Here is a 20,692-nt window from a genome sequence, read left to right as displayed (position 1 = left end):
TAGTTGTCTATAAACAGAAATTGCATCAATTGATCCAAAGTTTCTGAAAAGTTGTACCCATCAATCTTACTTCTATCATTGGGAACGTGGAGGGTGACTTTTCTGAAATGCTTCAAGGACTTGGAAACAGCTGTGATGCACGGTTTCCCAAACTCATTCATGAGAGAATCACAGAATCATTAAGGTTGGAAAAGACTTCTAAGATCACCTAGTGCAGCCATCAGCCCACCCCCACATCCCTCAGTGTCACATCCACACGCTTCTTCAACACCTCCAGGGATGGTGACTGCACCACTTCCCCGGGCAGCCTGTGCCACTGCTGGGAAAGAGCCTCACTGCTCTTCCAGAGAAGAAATCTGTCATAATATCCAACCTGAACCTATCTGGCACAACTTGAGGCCATTCCTTCTTATCCTAGAGGGCTTCTTAAATCCAAACAAACAGAGACAGAAGAAAAAAGTTTGTTCTCTTTTCATTATGTAAATTTACATTCATTTAGTTCAATTGAACGGATACTATTAAATAAGTAATAATATTTATTATAATATAATATAATTATATAATATAATATAATATAATATTATATTATATTATATTATATAAAATTATTAATAGTTTAATAATTAAATAGGTGAAAGAGTGGTCCATACAAAAGCATATATGATGTGTTTTGAAGATAATTGGAACATATCCCCCAAGTGTCCAGGCTCAGTGCCTGCCTCAGGCACTATGAGCAGATGGTGCCTGGTGTAACAGCCCTCAGCATTAAGCCCTTGTTCTGCTGATGCTGGTGGCTTGCAAGGTCAGGAGGTTTAAAATACACCAAAGTAAAATCTATCTGTATGGGAACTGCTGGGACAGGGCCTGAACCTCTGATTGATCACCTGAGGTGAGCCATGAGTCAGCCACAGGAGCACAGGTGAAGGCAATTCAGCTGTGTTGCCAGAAGGGGTGGAGCCTGGCTGCATCCCTTCTAGACCTATTTAAGAGCTGGCTACCAGCAGGGAAGGATCTTGTCTGGAGATCTGCTTTGCTGGAGTTTTGTAAGTGAGCCCAGGATAGGGGTAAGCCTTCTCTTTATTCACCTTTTGTTATCATAATCTGCTTTGTCAAACTCTCTTGTTTATTTCATAATTATAACATCTTAATATTTATTGATTATACACTATCTCATACAGTATCTTGGAAAAATCAGCATTTGCTCTTTGGGTATAGAGGGCACACAGCATTGAAGCTCCAGGGAGCAGAAAATGGTCTAATGGCCCATCTTACTCTTCTGCCTGCAAACAGTTTTTGTTAGTAGAAAAATGCATCCCTAATCCGCTGGTTAGTGGGGGCACGTGGTCAGTCACTGTGAGCAGGGGTTGTGTTGGTTCTAACAGGGCTACCAGCAAAGGCAAACAGCCATGTCCTCGAGGATCTCCCTGCTGTTGGTTGAAGCCTTCAGGCAGGCCAAATACACTGAAATTTATATAATGTCTTTTCTTTGGAATTTCTATAAATGGGTCAAGGGGGAGAACAATACTCCTCTAGAGAAAATTATTCAAGGGCAGATCCCAGGATTTGTGGGATCCCCCTATTATGAGCTAGCGGCTATAACTGAAAAATGGGGTTCCTTACGCGTTATGGGCAGTATATCCCCATATCGCCTGGCAGATTACTTTCAGGATCTTAACAAGGATGTACTTACTGGTCACTAAAGAAAGGCAACTGGCTGCCTCCACGGTGGCATGGTCACTATTAAATGCTTTAAATCATGAGGAAATAAGAAATAACACTTAAGAGAATGAAAATCAACTTTTGAAAGACAGTACTGAAAAGCTAGAGCAGGAACTTGGCATATTAACAGGAGAGAAACCAAATCTACATCTTCCAATAGGCCAAGTTCATAACATTTCAATAAACAATGACCAGACTCCTGAATCAACAGACTTTGTTGATCAGGAAAATAAAAAATCCTAACTAGGTCTTGAATATCCAATTTTGACTGATCCACTAGAAGTCCATCCTGTCATAACCCAGAAAACAAAGAAAGTACAGGACAGACCGGCAGGGGTGCAGCCTGATCAGTGGCCCCCTGCCCAGACTCATTTACATGTAACGGCCTGGCCATACATGGCAACAGAATTGATGAACTTGGTACAGCGATTTCGGCAGAAGCCTAGAGAAAGTGTGCCGGCTTGGTTATAAAGACTGGGATTCTGGCCCAGAAATAGCCAAGTTGGCCACCATGACTGTCCATCCTGCTCTCAGGCAGAGGTTATATGGAGGTAATCAATATCTTGATGACAACCATTCTATACTAGAATGGTTAATGGTGGCCTGCCGTATGGTATGGTCGAATAAATCTGATATACTGCTACATACAGGGATGTGGTCCTCCATGGAGGACCTTCAGAATTATATCTGTGAACTGGGCGTAGGGGAAGCTATCTATGAAGACATATTTGATGGCCCTGATACGGTCAAATTTTCAGCAGGGATGAGAGACTTGATTCTACAGCAAGCTCCCTCTCATCTCTATGGTACTTTAGTCTCTATATTAAATCCCCTGGTGGCCTCAGAAGCTGTAGTCCAGCAGGCTGCCCAGTTAGTGGCCGACCTGGGAGAAACAGAACGCCTGCAGACTAGGTGCAACATTCGGATGTTGGAAGAAGCAGAGGTCCTGCCGGTAAGTAAAACCAAAATGCCGGCTACTCGAGCTACTCAATCGGGACCCATAAGGGTCTCCTGAGAACAATTGTTTAGTGATTTTATTTGGGCTGGTGTCCAATTTGCTAAGATTGACTGCAAGCCCAACCATGTCCTTCTCCAGCTCTGGAGACAACTAAAGGACAATCAAAAATTACAGAACTACCCTAAGAAATCAAGGGTAAGAGTTATAGAAAGAATACCAACAATGACATGGAACCTAGAAGATTTTATTGTTCCTAATAGAAAAAAAAAACAAAAAAGAGCTGCCTCAGGTGTCTTGGGCCACAATGCCTGAGCCACAGGAAGCAGAAGAATTGGCCATAGCACAATTCATGGCGTGACAAGGGATGTTAATCCCCCCTAGAGCCTCCAGACAGGACCGGAGGCCCTATGTAGAATTAACGATTTATTGGTCCTGAAAAAATATTCAGAGAGTTATGGCATTAGTGGACACTGGAGCAGAAACCAATCATCTACAGAGATCTGACCACATTTGATGGAGACAGAGTGATGATTGGTGGTTTTGGGGGACAGACTATTCCTGTCACCCAAACATGGTTAAAATTGGGGGTTGGGCATCTCCCACCCTGGGAGTATAAGGTATCTATTGCCCCAGTCCAAGAATACATCTTGGGCATAGATATTCTATGGGGTCTGGCTCTCCAGACAACTGTGGGAGAGTTCAGACTTCGACAGAGATGTATCTGAGCGTTGCAGGCAATATTAAGAGGCCATGCAAAACATGGGCCTGTTTGCCTGCCGAAACCTCGCTGGATTACTAATGTAGGACAGTATAGACTCCTGGGTGGGCAAGATGAAATATCGAAAATGGTGCAGGAATTAGAACAAGTGGGCATTGTAAGACCTGCACACAGCCCATATAACTCCCCCCATATGGCCAGTGCGAAAGTTGGGTGGCACATGGAGAATGACAGTAGATTACAGAGAATTAAATAAGGTCACGCCGCCTATTCATGCGGCCGTACCCAATATTGCCTCCCTAATGGACACATTGAGTAGGGAGATAAAAACCTATCATTGTGTCCTAGATCTAGCAAATGCGTTCTTCAGTATCCCAATTGCTGAGGAATCGCAAGATCAGTTTGCATTTACGTGGGGAGGCAGGCAGTGGACCTTTCAGGTCCTGCCACAGGGGTACGTGCATTCACTAATTGTATTGTCATAATCTAGTGGTGCGTGACCTGGCTGATTGGAGAAAACCTGATGATGTTAACCTATATCATTATATTGATGATCTCCTGTTGACATCCGACTCACTGGAGGCAGTAGGACAGGCAGCAGGTTCATTAACCGCCTATTTACAACAGAGGGGATGGGCTATAAATCCCCAAAAGGTGCAAGGTCCGGGCCTGTATGTAAAATTCCTGGGAGTGGTTTGGTCAGGAAAGACCAAAGTACTACCCAGTGCTGTTATAGATAAGGTTCAGGCGTTCCCAGTCCCTAACATCAAAGCAGTTGCAAGAGTTTCTAGGTATATTGGGTTACTGGTGTTCCTTTATATACCTCACCTAGCGCAGCTGCTAAGGCCAGTATATAAACTCACAAAAAAGGGGCAGCTATGGGACTTCGGGAAAACCGAACAGGATGCTTTCCAACAAGCAAAACTGGCAGTTAAACAAGCCCAGGCATTGGGTATATTTGATCCTACCCTCCCAGGTGAGTTGGGTGTTCATATTACTCAAGATGGCTTCAGTTGGGGCCTGTGGCAACACCAGAGTTCTGTTTGGACCCCCATTGGTTTCTGGTCTCATGTTTGGCATGGAGCAGAAGAAAGGTACAGTATGATTGAAAAACAGTTATTGGCTGCCTATTTGGCATTACAGGCAGTAGAGCCAATAACTCAAACAGCTGAAGTTATAGTTAAGACCACTCTGCTGATTCAGGGAAGGGTGAAAGATCTGACCCACCTTCCTAAGACAGGGGTGGCCCAAGCACAAACAGTGGCACGATGGGCTGCCTACCTCAGCCAAAGTAGCAGTCTGTCTTCATCGCACTTGAAAGAAGAACTGCAGAAGATCCTAGGCCCAGTGCATCACAGTGATGCACCAAAAGAAATACTGGTCGCTCCACCAGAGAAGCGTCCCGTTCAGGAGGGAAAATACCATATCCCTGAAGATGCCTGGTACACAGATGGGTCCAGCAAGGGCAACCTGAGCAAGTGGAGAGCAATAGCGTACCATCCTTCCACCGAGACAATCTGGTTTGACGAGGGGGATGGTCAGAGCAGCCAATGGGCAGAACTGCGAGCCTTGTGGATGGTTAAAACCAAGGAACCTGGTGATGGTATCCTGAACATCTGCACAGATAGTTGGGCTGTGTACTGGGGGCTGACTCTTTGGATTGCACAGTGGGCCACCCAGGAATGGATTATCCACGCCCAACCAATCTGGGGCAAAGACATGTGGTTAGATATATGGAATACGGTCAAACACAGGACTGTACGTGTCTACCATGTTTCTGGTCATCAGCCCCTACAGTCACCGGGAAACGATGAAGCCGACACACTGGCCCGAGTTCGATGGATTGAGAATTCATCATCTGAGAACATCGCCCACTGGTTACGTTAGAAGCTACGGCATGCTGGACAAAAGACAATGTGGGCAGCTGCTAAAGCATGGGGACTGCCCATACAACTATCTGATATCGTCCAGGCATGCCAGGATTGTGACACTTGCTCCAGGACGAGACCGAGATTGTTGCCCGAAACAACAGCCCGTCTTGCTAGAGGGCACAACCCTCTCCAGCGATGGCAGGTCGATTACATTGGGCCCCTTCCTCACTCCAAGGGGGCAAGATACGCCCTGACCTGTGTCGACACTGCAAGTGGGCTACTGCAGGCCTATCCAGTACCAAGAGCAAACCAGGCATATACCATCAAGGCACTCACTAAACTGATGTCTGCCTATGGGACACCTCAAGTCATTGAGAGCGACCAAGGGACTCATTTTACTGGTGCAATAACACAGCGCTGGGCAGAAGAAAATAACAACGAATGGCAATTCCACCCGCTGTATAATCCAACGGAGGCAGGCCTCGTCGAATGTTATAACAGTATTCTTAAGGCTGCCCTGAAGACAGACTCCCAGTCCCTGCAGGGGTGGACAAAAAGACTGTATGAAACCTTGCACGACCTGAATGAAAGACCTTGAGACGGCAGACCCAGTGCCCTGATAATGTTGCAAATGACATGGGCCACCCCGCTTAGGATCCAAATTATGGGCACTGATCATCAGGTAAGATCCCAGATTGGTAACGAAAATAACCTTCTGCTCCCTGCCCCTGAGAATTTAGAGCTGGGTACCCATAGAATAACATGGCCTTGGAAGGTGCAGGTAGGACTGAAGTGGTGTGGCCTACTTGCACCTTGGGGGAGATTGTTAGAGGTGGGAGGCTCAGTAATCCTTCCAGTAATAGGCACATGGCCTACTGATATTGTAGTCAATACTCCGATTTTCATTGCTAAAGGGACCCCCATCATGTCCCTGTGGCAGATCAGGACACCTCCTTTGGTGCCTGATATCATTATGCAGCCACAGACATCCAGCCAGAAGGTGTGGTACAGGCAGCCAGGACGTGCCCCAGTACAAGCGGAAGTATTGACCCAGGATAGAAATACGGCCTGTATCTTGCCCTGGAGAGCAGACCTTCCCCTCCTGGTACCTCTGAAACATCTGTATTACTCCCCATGAGTCTGTGAGCCTTCAGGATCACTGGAAGAACAAAATGCCATCAAGCGTTCCAGTGTTACTGTCAGATCAAGTACAACACCCAGTGATGGTCTGCATGGGACTGATGGAACATAGAACAGACCTGCACCTCACGGCCACATGCCTCCAGTCACATCATCGAGCACTGGCCCATAAAGAATATGGACATTCACTGATCATCACTCATCTTGAATTGTACCAACAAGAGTCGCGATGAAGTATAAGTGTCGCGATATAGTGGAATTCTGTATTAGGGAAAGCTCACCCTTTTGTCAACCTGATCATTGGTTCATGCCATGAAGGGGTGGAGTGTATGGGAACTGCTGAGTCACAGCCTGAACCTCTGATTGATCGCCTGAGGTGAGCCATGAGTCAGCCACAGGGTCACAGGTGAAGGCAATTCAGCTGTGCTGCCAGAAGGGATGGAGCCAGGCTGCATCCCTTCTAGACCTATTTAAGAGCTGGCTACCAGCAGGGAAGGATCTTGTCTGGAGATCTGCTTTGCTGGAGTTTTGTAAGTGAGCCCAGGATAGGGGTAAGCCTTCTCTATATTCTCCTTTTGTTATCATAATCTGCGTTGTCAAACTCTCTTGTTTATTTCATAATTATAACATCTTAATATTCACTGATTATACACTATCCATACAGTATCTTGGAAAAATCAGCATTTGCTCTTTGGGTATAGAGGGCACACAGTATCGAAGCTCCAGGGAGCAGAAAATGGTCTAATGGCCCATCTTACTCTTCTGCCTGCAAACAGTTTTTGTTAGTAGAAAAATGCATCCCTAATCCGCTGGTTAGTGGGGGCACGTGGTCAGTCACTGTGAGCAGGGGTTGTGGTGGTTCTAACAGGGCTACCATCAAAGGCAAACAGCCATGTCCTCGAGGAACTCCCTGCTGGTGGTTGAAGCCTTCAGGGGATGCTTTCTATTGAATCTTCAGTTGTTTCCAGAGTGCTCTCTGTACAGATTGTAGGTAATTGCAGCAGCTTCACCCCATACCATTTTGTATCTTTACTTTTGTACTAATGTGTCCCAGGAGCACTTGAGAGAGTGCCTGTGGACACTAGGAAGACTGCTGAAGGAGGAAACACAAAATAAACTTAATTTGTGTTGGGTCTTGTCTCATCCCCTGTCCCATCCAGATTTAGTGTCTTGGCTCCTGATCCACATCTCTACAGTCTCCTTAACTGAACATTTTCTCTACTTTGCATAAGAGATAGCTCTCTGACTCCATGACTAACTCGACTGAAAGGGAATAATTCAGCTGTTTTCTAGGCTAGGTCCTCTTCTGGGAAGGAATTCCATTGCTAGTGATGCTGAGGATGATGCAGAGGTAACACACAGCAACTCTTTCTTCAGTGGCTTCCCCCTGCAATGTCTCAGTCAACTCCTTCATGCACTCCTGGTGCTAAATAATGCCTCCCTAGAACAACAGTGCCTTCCAGATTGCTTTTTTCAGCTTATTATTATCAGCTGAAATACATTAGCCTGAATTCAGCTCAGGAGCTAATGCTGTTATCAACACTATCCAGGGTGGACATTTTGGACCACCAGGGAAGGGCTGGCAATGTCATGAACAACAGTGATGGTGCTCGTTGCCTCAAAGCCGGGACCTGTAGAGCTGAAGACCTTGCTGAGGAGCAAAAAGTCCCCATCCTGTGTTTCTCTCAGTAGTACCCTCCTCTGTTCCTGCCAGCACAACTGATCACCTAGCAGCAGTGGGGCTGGTGCACAAAGCTAACTACATGCTTAAATGCTTCATGAATATAGAGCTCTCTTTGTCTCCTTTCATTAGGACCTTCCTGCTGTCTACTGCTCAAAGTTATGCTTGCACATCTAACATGATGTAAAATAATCCAAGCAGAGATCCGTAACAACACAACACCAAAGAACAATCTTTAAAAAGCCCATCTGCACTGACCTGGTAACATAGATTGGATTTTTTGTACATTAACAATTAACCCATATTTCATTCAGTGTAACTTTAATTGCCTCACAGATACACATTAGTCTATTATTCTACCAAATGATGCTGAGAATAACTTACATTTTTAACAATTGTAAAAACACACTTTCTATCCAAAGAGGTGGCAAGCACAAAGTAGTGTTGCTTTCTCTCATTGCATTATTATTGTGGTCTTATCCACACATGCCTGGCTGTCTCTTAGGTATTACTTTTTAATCAGCCACCCTCATTACATGTAGTGTTTTCTCCTCTTTCATTTTAAAGCACAAAGACAGAGAGAAGGCAATTAAAATTCAATAACGGTGCAATGCTTAGACACATATAAAGTAGTCATTAGATAGTCTGGAGACTCATTGTCTTTGTGAGAGCTCTTTTTCTCACTCTCTGCAAATCTCCCTGGCACGCTATTAGCTCAAAACAGGTCTTGCATCATGAATATGAATCCAGACACGTTCATGAAGGGCTGCAGCAAAACCTGGGCACCTCCCTCAGATGCTAAGGCCTGGAGCTAGATCTGCAGGTAATCCAGTGCCCACTTCCTCATCCTCACCCCAGCTTGACTGAGCAGCACTCCTCTCACAAACCAGCACTGGTTACCAAGACTGCCTATAGCAGGATATGCCTCTCAGTGTCAGTAATTGACAAAATCAGGCTGCTGGGGAGTTCAGAGCAGTCTCCATCAGCATCAGCAGCCAAGTTCTTCCCTAAAGAACACTCAAGATGAGAAGACTCCAAAGCTCATTGGCAGGGGTAGGATGGTGGCAATATACCACCAAGTGTCAGACGCCCAAAGGCATCAATAGAATAATGCTCGCCCTCACATGTGAGACAGCCTCTCTCCATAACAAGGATTGTTCCTGAGCTCCGAGTTTTTCTTGCTTTCTGTCCTTGCCCTGTGGATGGAGGAGAGGGGGACAAGACAGCACACACAGGAAGGCCCCACAGCAGCTTTCTGGAGTTCAGTGGAGCTCACAGAGAGCAGATGGCACAAACCCCACTGCATTATTTAAGACTATCCTCACACTGCTGACTCTTGCTAGATGTGAATCAATATAGCAGCCTCTGCCAGAAAAAGGAGGCTGAAGTATGGGGGGGGGAAAAAAAAAATTGAAATAAAAACCATACTAGAGATGCTGAGGGAACACAGTACAGCCCAAGGGAATACCCATGGACCACACAATAAGCAGTCCCTGCAGGATCTGCAGGGATAAAGTTATCAAGGACAGAATTTGTCTCTCAGTCTGTGATGACATACGTGGAAGAAGGTGGATGTTATATACCCTGATTTTACTAAGGCTTTTATTCTTTGCCAGTATGGTATATTTAGAAGTTCCAATGATAAGGAATGAATGAACGTACATTTAACTGAGTTGAAAACTGCCTATCTCAAGGCATAGCATCCAGTGGCAGCCAATGGAGTACCTCAAGGCTGACCCAGGGGCCTGCACTGCTCACCGTCTTGTCAGCAACTACAATGGGCACAGATGAACTCCAAGCATCTGGGGATGTTACTAACCTAGAGGAGGTGGGTGAAAAGACTGCAGCAGGGTCTCACTGGCCTTGGTGAAGATAGAGGACTGAGCCACTAGAAACGTCATGAAATTCAGGAGAAAAGCACCTGTCCTGCACCTGGACAACCCCATGATATGGCTGAACATCAGACTTTATAAGGAGGACTTACAGCTTGCAGTAGCTTCTAGGGTGAATATAAGCTAGAAATTCATTCCATCATTCTGAGATTATATAAATTAGGAGGAACATGGCCAGCACACAGTGAATTTAGTATTCATAACAGCTTAGATGAAGCTGCACCTGAATTAGGGTCCAGTTTTGGACCCCTTAACCTCTCTCTCCTGAATAACATAGTATTCAGAGGAGTCTACAGGGTTTTCAGTTTATGACATGAAATAAGCACATGAACAAAACATGAAATCAAGTAAGTTTACATGCTTATTGTTCCTGAATCTGCTGCTTTTTTTTTCCTCTTATCAGCAAATTCTTTCACTCTAGTGTACCAAAAGTACAGTCTTAGAGGTAACGGTAAGCATCCTTTGCTGTCTCCTACCTTTTTCTTGCCCGTGTGTTTGCTCAATGCACCACCATCCTGGTTTGTGTGGACTTCAAGAGCCAGCAGTGGTCAGGGTAGGTTCACGCTCCGGCCCTGAGCACACCTCAGAGCAAGTCATCACTGGGCAGCACCCATAGAGCCAGGTCCTGTGGGAAGGGTGATCCTTCCCTGCACTGGAAAGTATTTTCAGACACTGGAAACCTCTGACAATTCATCTTATAGAAAGATGCCTTCTGGTGCCTCCTGAGGGATTATCTGGCAAGCCAGTCACCTCTAAGAACTGCTTGTTTTCTGTAACAAATATAATTGGTTTGCTTTCTAATCCACCTGTGGAAAAGATGTTGACAGCTCTATTTCTCATCAAAGAACTCAAGTGTCCTTTTCCTCTTTATAGTCCAAGCACTCTTTTAGTAAGCTCAAGGCCCCAAACCATTAAATAATTACTTGCCTCACTTCCTTTCTTTGCAATATCTCTGCATCAAGTACTACAGTTTGTAGAGTCTTTAGGAGAGTCAATAAAAAAGCAGCAAGGTTGCCTGATACTTGTGAAGCTTTTGGTACAAGTACGTAGGTCAAATGGAACCTTCTATGAAGGCCTATACACAACAAATATCTTTACATTTATTTTCTTACATTTATGTCCAGCTGCTCCTCTATTGCTTTATTACTAAAGATCCACAATATTAACAACAGGATTTTACTGGATGTGAACTTACCTCAGTGTATGGAATGCATTTCATATATAAAAGGCAGGGACTCAGTCTTTTCCGCAGCAAGCACAATAAACCTGAAATTTAAAACATGTTTTATGTAAGATCTTATCTTTAAGGAAAAAAAATCTTCTTTTATGGTGATCATTATGTTTGTCTAGATCTCAGTATAATGCGATGATTTTGTTTCTCCCCATCCATCAGTAGTTTACCAGGTTAGAAAAGGACTGCACATCTCTGTAGGCTGTGCTGTTTGCAGAGCAGTGAGGCCTGCTGACAGCCTGATGGAGCACAACCATTCCTTCATTGAAATCATTATGTAGTGACCATTCTGCCCTGCTTTCCTGAGCACCTGTTTTCTTGAAACTTTTTGCATTTCTTAGGAGTGACTAATCTCTAAGGATATCATTCCCTACTTTTTTTTTTTTTAATTTTTTTTTGTTAGTTCAGAGTTTACTTCTCTCCTTTCAAATGTGATTACAGAAAAATGATCAATCCAATAACCATATACAAGAGATCGTCAGCATAGCATCTCAATCAACACAGTTCCATCTAATCCTCATAGTGCTGTATCAAGAGCAGTCTCACTAAGCTCACCAGGGACAGTCTATCAGCACTGCAGCACCAACCTCTCTGCCCCAGGATGTACAAAACTGTTCTTTGTCACATGTTTGGACTTACACACCCATTTCTGCAGTGATGGGGATAACACACCAGATGTCCACTGATAGCTACTAACTACACAGTGCAGAAAAGAACTCAAAGGCCCTTATGTGAAGACAGCCTAAAACCCAGGTATGGAACAGGTTTAACAAGCTTCAGAATGGAGCTGAACTGATGCATATCCTTCCCTAAGAGTTCAAGAGACAGAAAAACAGAAAACAATTTCAGTGAGTTGTGTAAAGTTATAGCAGGGCTGGACCTGCCTCTGAGAGTTGGCCCCTATCTGGATGATGTAAATTCAACAGTTTGCTGAGAACTTTGGAATGGATGTGACCTGGAAAGGGCAGGGGTTTATTAGGAGACAGTCATTTTGTTGATTTTTTTTTTCCCATTTCTTGATTACCTTATTTAGGTATTTGGATTCAGAACGTTGCTAGTACTTGTGGTAGATTAGCACACTGCAGATGTTAACTACTGTTTAAGTCCTCAGGTTTGAAAACTTTTCAAGAGTATATATAAAAAAAACCTACAAAAACAACAACTTCAAACTGACTTCAAGACTCTTTTCAAGTGTGCGTATAATTATTACGCATCTGTTACAGTTGGTGTTACAACTGGAAAGATTATCGCAGTGAAACAGGAAAAGAAACAAACAAGGAAGGAATGCTCACCTGTATCTGAAGATCTAGGTTTGCAGGAAAGACTCCACAGATGAGAAATCTCCAGAAAGAGGTCCTTCCCCAGTGGCAGTCAGCCCTTAAATGGGTCTAGGAGAGGTGCAGCCAAGCTCCACCCCCTCCATCACTCAGCTGAATCGCCTTCACCTGTGCTCCATGGCTGACTCAGTGCTTGCCTCAGGTGATCAATCAGTGCTTCAGGAGCACTGAGTGCTGTGAAACAACAGCTCCCATACATACCTTGTATTTTGCACAAGCAGATATTAATAATTCTATTACATTGCAACACATTAGCAAGCATGGTATTCAAAACACTCCATGTATTAAGCAGAGAGTTTGAGTGCTTTGTGAGTAATCAAATATGAAAATTAATACAAATAAAACATGCCTAAAAGCAATTGATGGCTACAGAGTTTGGTTTTCAAGCTTTTGTGAAAAAGCAGTCTGAATCACAGCCAGAGGTGGGTGTAGTAGTCAAGGTTGTATCTCTCTGATATTATTCACATCCAAGCACTCCTCTTATTTTGATATTTAAGTGGCCTTAATTGAAGTTATGTATAAAACACATGGAATCAAGGACACAAATATAGCATTGAGAAGAATGGGGACTGAAGTCTGGCTGAGAATCTGTGCTTCAAACTGCCTGTGAGACATGAAACATCACACAGACAAAAACAGTTTTGCAACCTCAGTGAATATCACTTCACATTCATGTACTCCCAGCAGAAGCTGAAGTCAGACATACCAGGATCTCCTACTTTGGGCTGGCAGTAAAAGGCCACATCTTCCTTAGATGGGCATGCACTTTTCTTCTGCAGGTTGTGTTACTGCTGGTATGGATAAGGATGATCAATTGCTGCTCCCTTTGAATCTCTTCATGCACGTCACAAAGATGAATCAGTTCTTCTCCTTACTTTACTGTCAATCCCAGTATCCTTAGTTTTAGTCCAAGTTAAGTAGCAACATTTTTTTGATGTTCACATTATGAATTTACTTTCATTCATCTAATTCAGCTCTTGAGCACTTGAAGAGTTATGGCAAAAAACAGAGTACACAGGGCTTTTGATAATGGCTAGATGGCTAAAACTAAACTGGTCCACAATTCACTTGAGATTCTTCCATATAGATTGTATTACTTGTTATCTGTTACTGTTCCACAGGTAGGCAAAGGAGCTCAGAATGCACAAGTATATTATCACAGCATAATATGCTCTTCCAATCAGCAAAAGAGTGATGCATATGAAGAGGGAAACATAAATGATATGAAAAAAAAATACCATTATCTGTGTGCAAGCAAAAGAAAATTGATTTATTGTTCTGTGTACAGTGATAAAAAACGTTGAGAATCTGTAATAAGAATTCCTAGCTGTCATAGTCATCTACAGCTCTGGCCTCATCTCTCTGTCTCTGTAAACTTAAACATGTACAACAATGTGGCCAAATGTTTTCCCATCTCTATGCATATATATACTTATTTCTATGTATGTGAGTAAGCGTGGATGAATATACACATGCTTGACATGAGACAATAGTGTGCAATTGCAGCCCAGAAGGCCAACAGTATCCTGGACTGTATCCAAAGAGGGGTGGCCAGCAGGGAGTGGGAGGGGATTGTCCCCTTCTGCTTTGCCCAAGTATTGCATCCAGGTCTGGGTACCCCAGCACAAGAAGGACGTAGAGCTGTTGGAGTGTATGAAGGGCAATGAAGAGGATCAGAGGGTTGGAGCACCTCTCTTATGAAGAAAGGCTGAGGCAGCTGGGCTTGTTCAGTCCAGAGAAGAAAGGCTGAGAGTATAACTCACTATGGCCTTCCAGTACTAAAAAAAACCTTATAAACAGGAGAGAGTCCAACTCTGGATGGTCAGATAGTGACAGGACAAGGGGGAATGGTTTTAAACTGAAAGAAGGGAGACTTAAATTAGATATTAGAAATAAAACTCACTCAGAGGGCAGTGAGTCCTGGCACAGGCTGCCCATAGAAGCTGTGGATGCACCATGCCTGGAAACATTCAAGAGCGGGTACGACAGGGCTCTGGGCAGCTTGGTCTGGTGGGAAGTGACTGTGCTATGCCTATGGCATGGGTTGGAGCTTGATGACCTTTAACGTCCTTTCCAACCCAAGCCATTCCCTGATTATGTGATCTATATTTTCACAGTTCCTTTGAAAGACACACAAACTAAATGCAGTTCTTTAGTCAATGAATGGCAACAAGACAATTTGTGGCGGAATAGCCATACACATTTGTATTCTGCCATAGTACAAAATAGATGTGCTTAAATGCCACAACGGCCAGTCAGTGCAGGAATAAACAACAGCTGGAGCCTAATCCTGCACCACTGCCTTCAGTGGCAGCTTTGCCACTGACTAGTGTCCAAGAGAACTCTTCCGTTATGCCCTAAGCAGTGAAAGGAACACCGATAATTATAAACTCTCCCCTCTATAAGTTTTCCTTCCTACCCTTGTAATCTATACTGTACTTACCCGCTGCTCACTGCACAGACTGGACTCTCCAAGAGCCTGCCTACTGTTTATGTTCTGAGTTACCCTCAGCAGTTTCCTCCAGACTCCTCCAGGATTTGCTGGCTGGCCTGAAGCAGGCAGCTCAGCACTGTCTTGTTCATTATTTCCCAAACTGTTACCTGCACATCTTACAGCTGAAGATACGATTCTGAATCTTGCAGCTGCTCCTCAAAGTAGAGGAGCTGATCCACCTCAAAGCAATCACTTGCTCTAGGAACCAGTTTCTCCAGGTGTCTCGTTATCTCTTCCTCACTGGTCTTCTGCTGTCTCGCCTGCTTCAGATAGGTGTATACCTTCTCAAATACCTCTCCTCCCAGCTTCTGGATGGCAGATCTAAAGATAAATAAAGGTCAAGTCAAACTTAACTTATATTATATATTAATACAAGCAATTGCAAGTGCTGATTTTTCTTTTTTAATGTTGTATCTACCTTTGATTAAAATGTGATAATAACACACCTTATTTGTCTGACAGCAAAAGGAACTAAGATTTTCCATGGAATTACTCTATGGCTGTGTTAAACAAAAGGCCCAGGAGTAAACACCTCGCCATAATAAAGTCATAGGAGACATGGCCATTGCCACTGCTGCAGACCACCATTCCTTCCCACACCAAATCTGACACACTGTTTTATCTTCAGCAAGTCCAATATGCACACATAGATTATTGCCCCCGTGTTTCATCAAAACCAAGAGAAGCATCCCCAGTCAGGCATAAATCAGTCGCATCATATGAGAATAAGCATATAACAGAATGTGTTGCCTCATTTTAGCTGCTAACAAATAACAAGGAAACTGTTGTACCAGATCAGCATAAACCAACTGGCAATTCTGTCTTTTTCTACAGCACTACCCTTTATCAGCTGACAGATCTGTAATTCAGTGACAAAGAATACAGTCACAGAAACTTAATGTTGATTTATAAAGAGACAACTGAAAACTGCAATACAGTGAGCAAAATTTATTTTTCCAAAGACAAACATCTTTAAACTCATGTTCCACAAGTCACAAGTAGTAGCATTCCCAACAGTGGAGGGTTCATAATATTTTGATAAAAAAGTTAATTTTTCTTCAGCATATCAGAAACTCTATCTGCCTGCTCTTTGTAAGTCTGCTGCAGGGATTGCATTCACCTCACTGTTTAAACAAACCTGCTTAAGCTCATACACCCCACGTTTCTTGTTGTACCCCAATGGTGCCCATCCATACTGCACCCATGGCAGGACTGGGACCTGAATGGCATCAAACAAATGGCAGCAAACAGAGTTTGCTGGCACTTGTAAAGACATCAGCAATTTGTATAGAAAAACATCTTATTTTGGTTAGGTGAAGTTGTGGCTAGGAGCCTTTCCTCCCAACAACATTTTGCTAGGATTTCAAGAGCATTCAGGTTGGGGCAATCATTTCTTTTTCAGGAAATCCCCACAGGTTCTCAAGTCCACGTTGGACTTGACAGGGTTGGGCTGGACTCCCTGCAGGTCCAGGTGTGATTCAGTCCAGCTTCCCATAACTGGAAAACAGATTTTTTCTCCCAGCGGTGATGTTCAGTGGAAAATGAAAACTGCTGGAAGTGATTAATTGTTGGACTCCGGCAACCAAGGGATTAGATCAGCACAGCAAGCTAAATAGGGATTTGTTAGGCAAGTAATGGAAATTCCTTCAAATCTCAGCAGAATTCCCTGAAATCTCTGCAGAAATACTCTATTTCTTCCCAGTGGTTAAAAATCAATCAATGAGAAGCTATTGAGAAATCATGACTGCTTCATCAATGCCTCTAGAGATCCCTTCTTCTTTCTCTTGTCAACAAATTGTTTTTTTTTTTTTGTCATTCCTTTCTATTTAAAGATGAAAAATTAAGCAAACACACATCTCAGGAGTACTGTCTCTGCTAATAAATGTTACCTGCAGACTGGAATCTTTTCAGTGTAGCTTGAGCATGCAAATTAGCTCCTCTGTATAAAACCTGATACAATAGAATTAGGGGAAAAGCGCTCATAGTTTGAAAATTAAGGGGTAGGTGACAAAAATTATAACCTCCTTTTACAAAAGCTCCTTTACATCAAGCTCTATTTGGGCTTGAAAGCTGCATTAATATGAGTTTGCTACCACATAGAACATTTTCTGCAGTGGGGACAGAAATTTGGGATCTCAGACAGTACATGTCAAACACAGTACCGAATCTTTTATTATACCAACAGAGTGGGGGAAGCGATTTCCCAGAAAGCAAAGTTAGCTCATGACACCCCTGATCTGCACCAGTGGGTATTTTTCCATCCAAGTGGAGGGACCTTCCAAAATGATGGATTTCACACCACATTTCCATTTATAGGTACTATTTCACATGAAGTGTGGCACACCTGCATTTACAGCTTCGAAATAGCTAAAAGCCTAACTTCTGAATGTGCTGTGGGAACCGGCACAGAGCTCCCATTTACACTCTCATGTATTCTGATTATCAGCCATTTACTCTTGTAGCTCACTCACCTGCAAACTCACTATTTTGCCCCACAAATGAGCCATCATCCTTTTCTTAACCAAGATCCACAAGCACAGCAGGACACCTGACATAGAATCATAGAATGGCTTAGGTTGGAAGAGACATTAAAGAACACTGAACTCCAACTCCCTGCTGTAGGCAGGGCTGCCACCCACTGAATCAGGCTGCCCTGGGCCCCAACCTGGCCTTGAGCACCTCCAAGGATGGGGCACCACAGCTTCTCTGGGCAACCTCTTGAAGTGCCTTACCACCCTCTGAGTAAATAACTTTTTTCTAACATCTAACTTTCTCCTCTTTTAGTTCCAAGCCATTCCTCCTTTTTCTGTCACTATCAGACTGTGTAGAAAGTTATCTGCTCTATGTCTTAGCTTCTGTTTTCTCACTTTCCACCATTCCACCCGGACTGGGGTAAATATTTCTGCTGTGACATCCCCACTGGAGCTGGAAGCACAGGCTGTGACAGAAGACACAAGTCTTCATATCATCATGCACTGCCTGCCTTTGTTAAGTTTTACCCATTCCTTGCTGGGAAGACATCCCATTGCCTGGACACAGGTCAGCTCAAATTAAACTTCTCCCAATGCAGCCTAGCTACATAAAGTACATTTTATCAAAACTAATTGATAAAATTTAAGCTGCAGGCCATAAGCCTTTAGGCAGCCTCACTTGGAGACATTTAGTAGGGAAACTCCACAGCTCCTGAATAAACTAGTTCAAGCAGTTCTCCAAAGGACTTAAATCCAGTTCATCATATGTAAGTGAATGCCCAAAGTGTGCGCTTTCCCACTGCAAACTGGAAGAAATTCAGTACTGAGTCCAGCCTCCTTCACTCCTTGTAGCTGCAGAGGACCACCCCAGTGATCCAGGAGAAGGGGAGACAGGGCTGGGCCCCCCCATGGCCCCCAGCAAGCTCTGACCGCCAGCCTACTGGCTGAGAGCAGCTACTGCCAGTCTCTGCACGGTCATCCTTGGCAGCTGTGGTTTGAATAAAATGCCTCATGCTGCCATTATTCTGTGCAGCACAGAATGCCTAGAGAAAATTAACTGGAACAAGCCCCAGAGGCCATGGAGGCAGACAGATATCTGTTTGTGGCTAATGATAGGCTTTTGGCATGAGACAGAGTTGGTTCTGTTAAGGATAAGGTACTTCTAGGCTTCTGAGAAGCAGTATCAATATCAGCTAAATCATAGGCACTTAGTGCTTTGACTCACTGCCAGTGTCGGAGGGGAGCTAAATAGGAGCCTTCAGAATGGCAATTTTATACTCAGGGTGTCCAACTGTGCCTAAAAATGTGCCAAGTCATTCCATGGAGCTGGGTCCAAATGAATGCATCAGAATATCTAGTGATTTGAAATTAATTTCCTACGCATCAGTGCAAAATTACTAAAATTTGACAATATAATAATGTGTTCTCGGCTGGCTGAGGAAGCTGTAATTCTTTCCCTGGGTGAACAAAGAATTTCCCATTATCCTGAGGGCCTTTATTTTGACTGTAATGCTACTAGCTATGTGCTAATATTTCTTTTCTGGTCTGGAGATCAACTACAATCCACCTACCTTTATGTGGCACTGACAAAAGCCACAAAACAAGATTAATGCTGGAGTTTGTGCTCCTCCATGGGTGTCAGTAGATGGGTTAATATCTCTCAACAGCTTTTCATCACCTGTCTTGAAGGATGACCATGACACAGATCAGCAGCTGAGTGAGTTTACGGCTTGTCTTTTGGAGATGTCATTCTGCATGATAGTAACTATCATTTAAAACTATTCTGCCCTCTCTCCTCTGGCCCCAGGGGGAATCAGCCTTTCCCACACAGCATTTTCACAGTGCTTCAGGGAGTTGTGGCGTGGGTTATTCCTCAGCCACCACGCTCTGCACGAGTCACTGCTGAGCACACCAGGACAGTACTGTGCAAGCCTCCCTGGACTGGAGAGCAGCAGTAACATCTCACCTCTGCCACAGCAGACAGCGAACACGCAGCTCCTACATTAACCACTGAAAATTTAGGGATTTAAAAATGCTGATCTTACCCATAATTACCTTGTTGTCAACTTTGAAAGTTTTCTGAGCACGGAATATCCATCTGAGTGGATGGAGACAAGTGGATCACGATTAGGGCTGATGGGGCATAAAAGATATGGCTCAGTAGAGTGAGAGAGGACTCCACACTCATGAGGCCCCATCTGGAGTTTGTCCCCAAACAAGTTATTTCTAATCATTCACTTATTAATCCCATATACAACAGAGTGCTTGCTATTTGCAGCTGAATGTTAGCAACATGTATCTTGGTGAAAATGATAGTTAAATTTTTCTCCCAAAATGGCTTTTTGAAAAAGAATCAGGAAATCACATATCTTTGATCTCATACAAAAAAGTAGTTTCCTAACAGTACCAGGGAAATCCTAGAGTATCTGCTACAGCATCTCTCAGTTCAGTGAACAAACAAGTTTGTCTCAAGCATAACACAAAAGGTTCCTTTTCCCTCCAGTTATCTTCCTGTCATTCAGGATGGTGACATTACTGATTATCAATCATTGTACCTTGTCTAAAGCTTCAAAGAAACTGTTCTGAGTTTAAAACTACATTTGCATCAAAACTTGATGGTTGCTTTGTAAAGAGCCCTGGAAATCTACTAAGAGAGTTGTATTAAACTTATTGATTAGTAAATCAATAGTTTTTTAGGAACTTACTTTTTAGGAACTTACTTCTCAAGGTAGGGCACTACCTTTCTAGTTCTGACATCTGTTGGGTCTTGGGAACATGGTAAGTATGGCAAAGAAAAGGGCATATTAAAAAAAGAAGAAAAAGCAGGATGAATTTTGGTACAAAAGCTGTAAAATGAAATCTGAATTCTTAAGACTACTCTACAATCACCTTCAAGCATCAGTGGACTTTGACTTTCATTGTAATATCACTGAATGAAAATTTCTTCACTTGACGACAATGATAATTCTTGTAACTCATCCTTAATTACTTCGTAACTCTTGAATTAAAGCACCTTCATTTCATTGCAAACAAAACTCTGACACCCTACTTCAAGGATATGCAAAATTTAAAGCATATTTAGGACATGTTTTCACTTGAAATAATAAAAATCTTATTTAAAGCTGGAGACACAACTGAAAAAATATCAACAATATTCTCTATGCATTTCATTTTTCAAGA

At 43.4% G+C, this 20,692-nt stretch overlaps 1 protein-coding gene across 25 annotated transcripts in view; it reads right to left on the bottom strand.

Moving 5' to 3' along the window:
- NEK11 (NIMA related kinase 11) overlaps positions 1-20,692 on the bottom strand; it is a 119,340-nt gene that overhangs the window by 19,969 nt on the left and 78,679 nt on the right. For 9 of the 25 annotated variants that reach the window (XM_048951999.1, XM_048952002.1, XM_048952005.1 and 6 more), the window contains 2 exons: positions 11,175-15,362; positions 10,456-10,785 (listed from right to left, as the gene is read on the bottom strand). In XM_048951999.1, coding sequence (XP_048807956.1) covers positions 15,158-15,362 — 205 coding nt within the window. In that variant the 3' untranslated portion in view covers positions 10,456-10,785; positions 11,175-15,157. Of the gene's footprint in view, positions 1-6,673; positions 7,479-10,455; positions 10,786-11,174; positions 15,363-20,692 lie in introns of those variants that run through there. The other 16 variants (XM_048952001.1, XM_048952003.1, XM_048952009.1 and 13 more) reach the window with 11 other exon arrangements.

This window comes from Lagopus muta, chromosome 7 (assembly GCF_023343835.1).
Source record: "Lagopus muta isolate bLagMut1 chromosome 7, bLagMut1 primary, whole genome shotgun sequence".
Lineage (NCBI taxonomy): Eukaryota > Metazoa > Chordata > Aves > Galliformes > Phasianidae > Lagopus > Lagopus muta.
The sequence above is the reverse complement of the archived record's forward strand: the minus strand, read 5'-3'. Positions and strand labels throughout refer to the sequence as shown.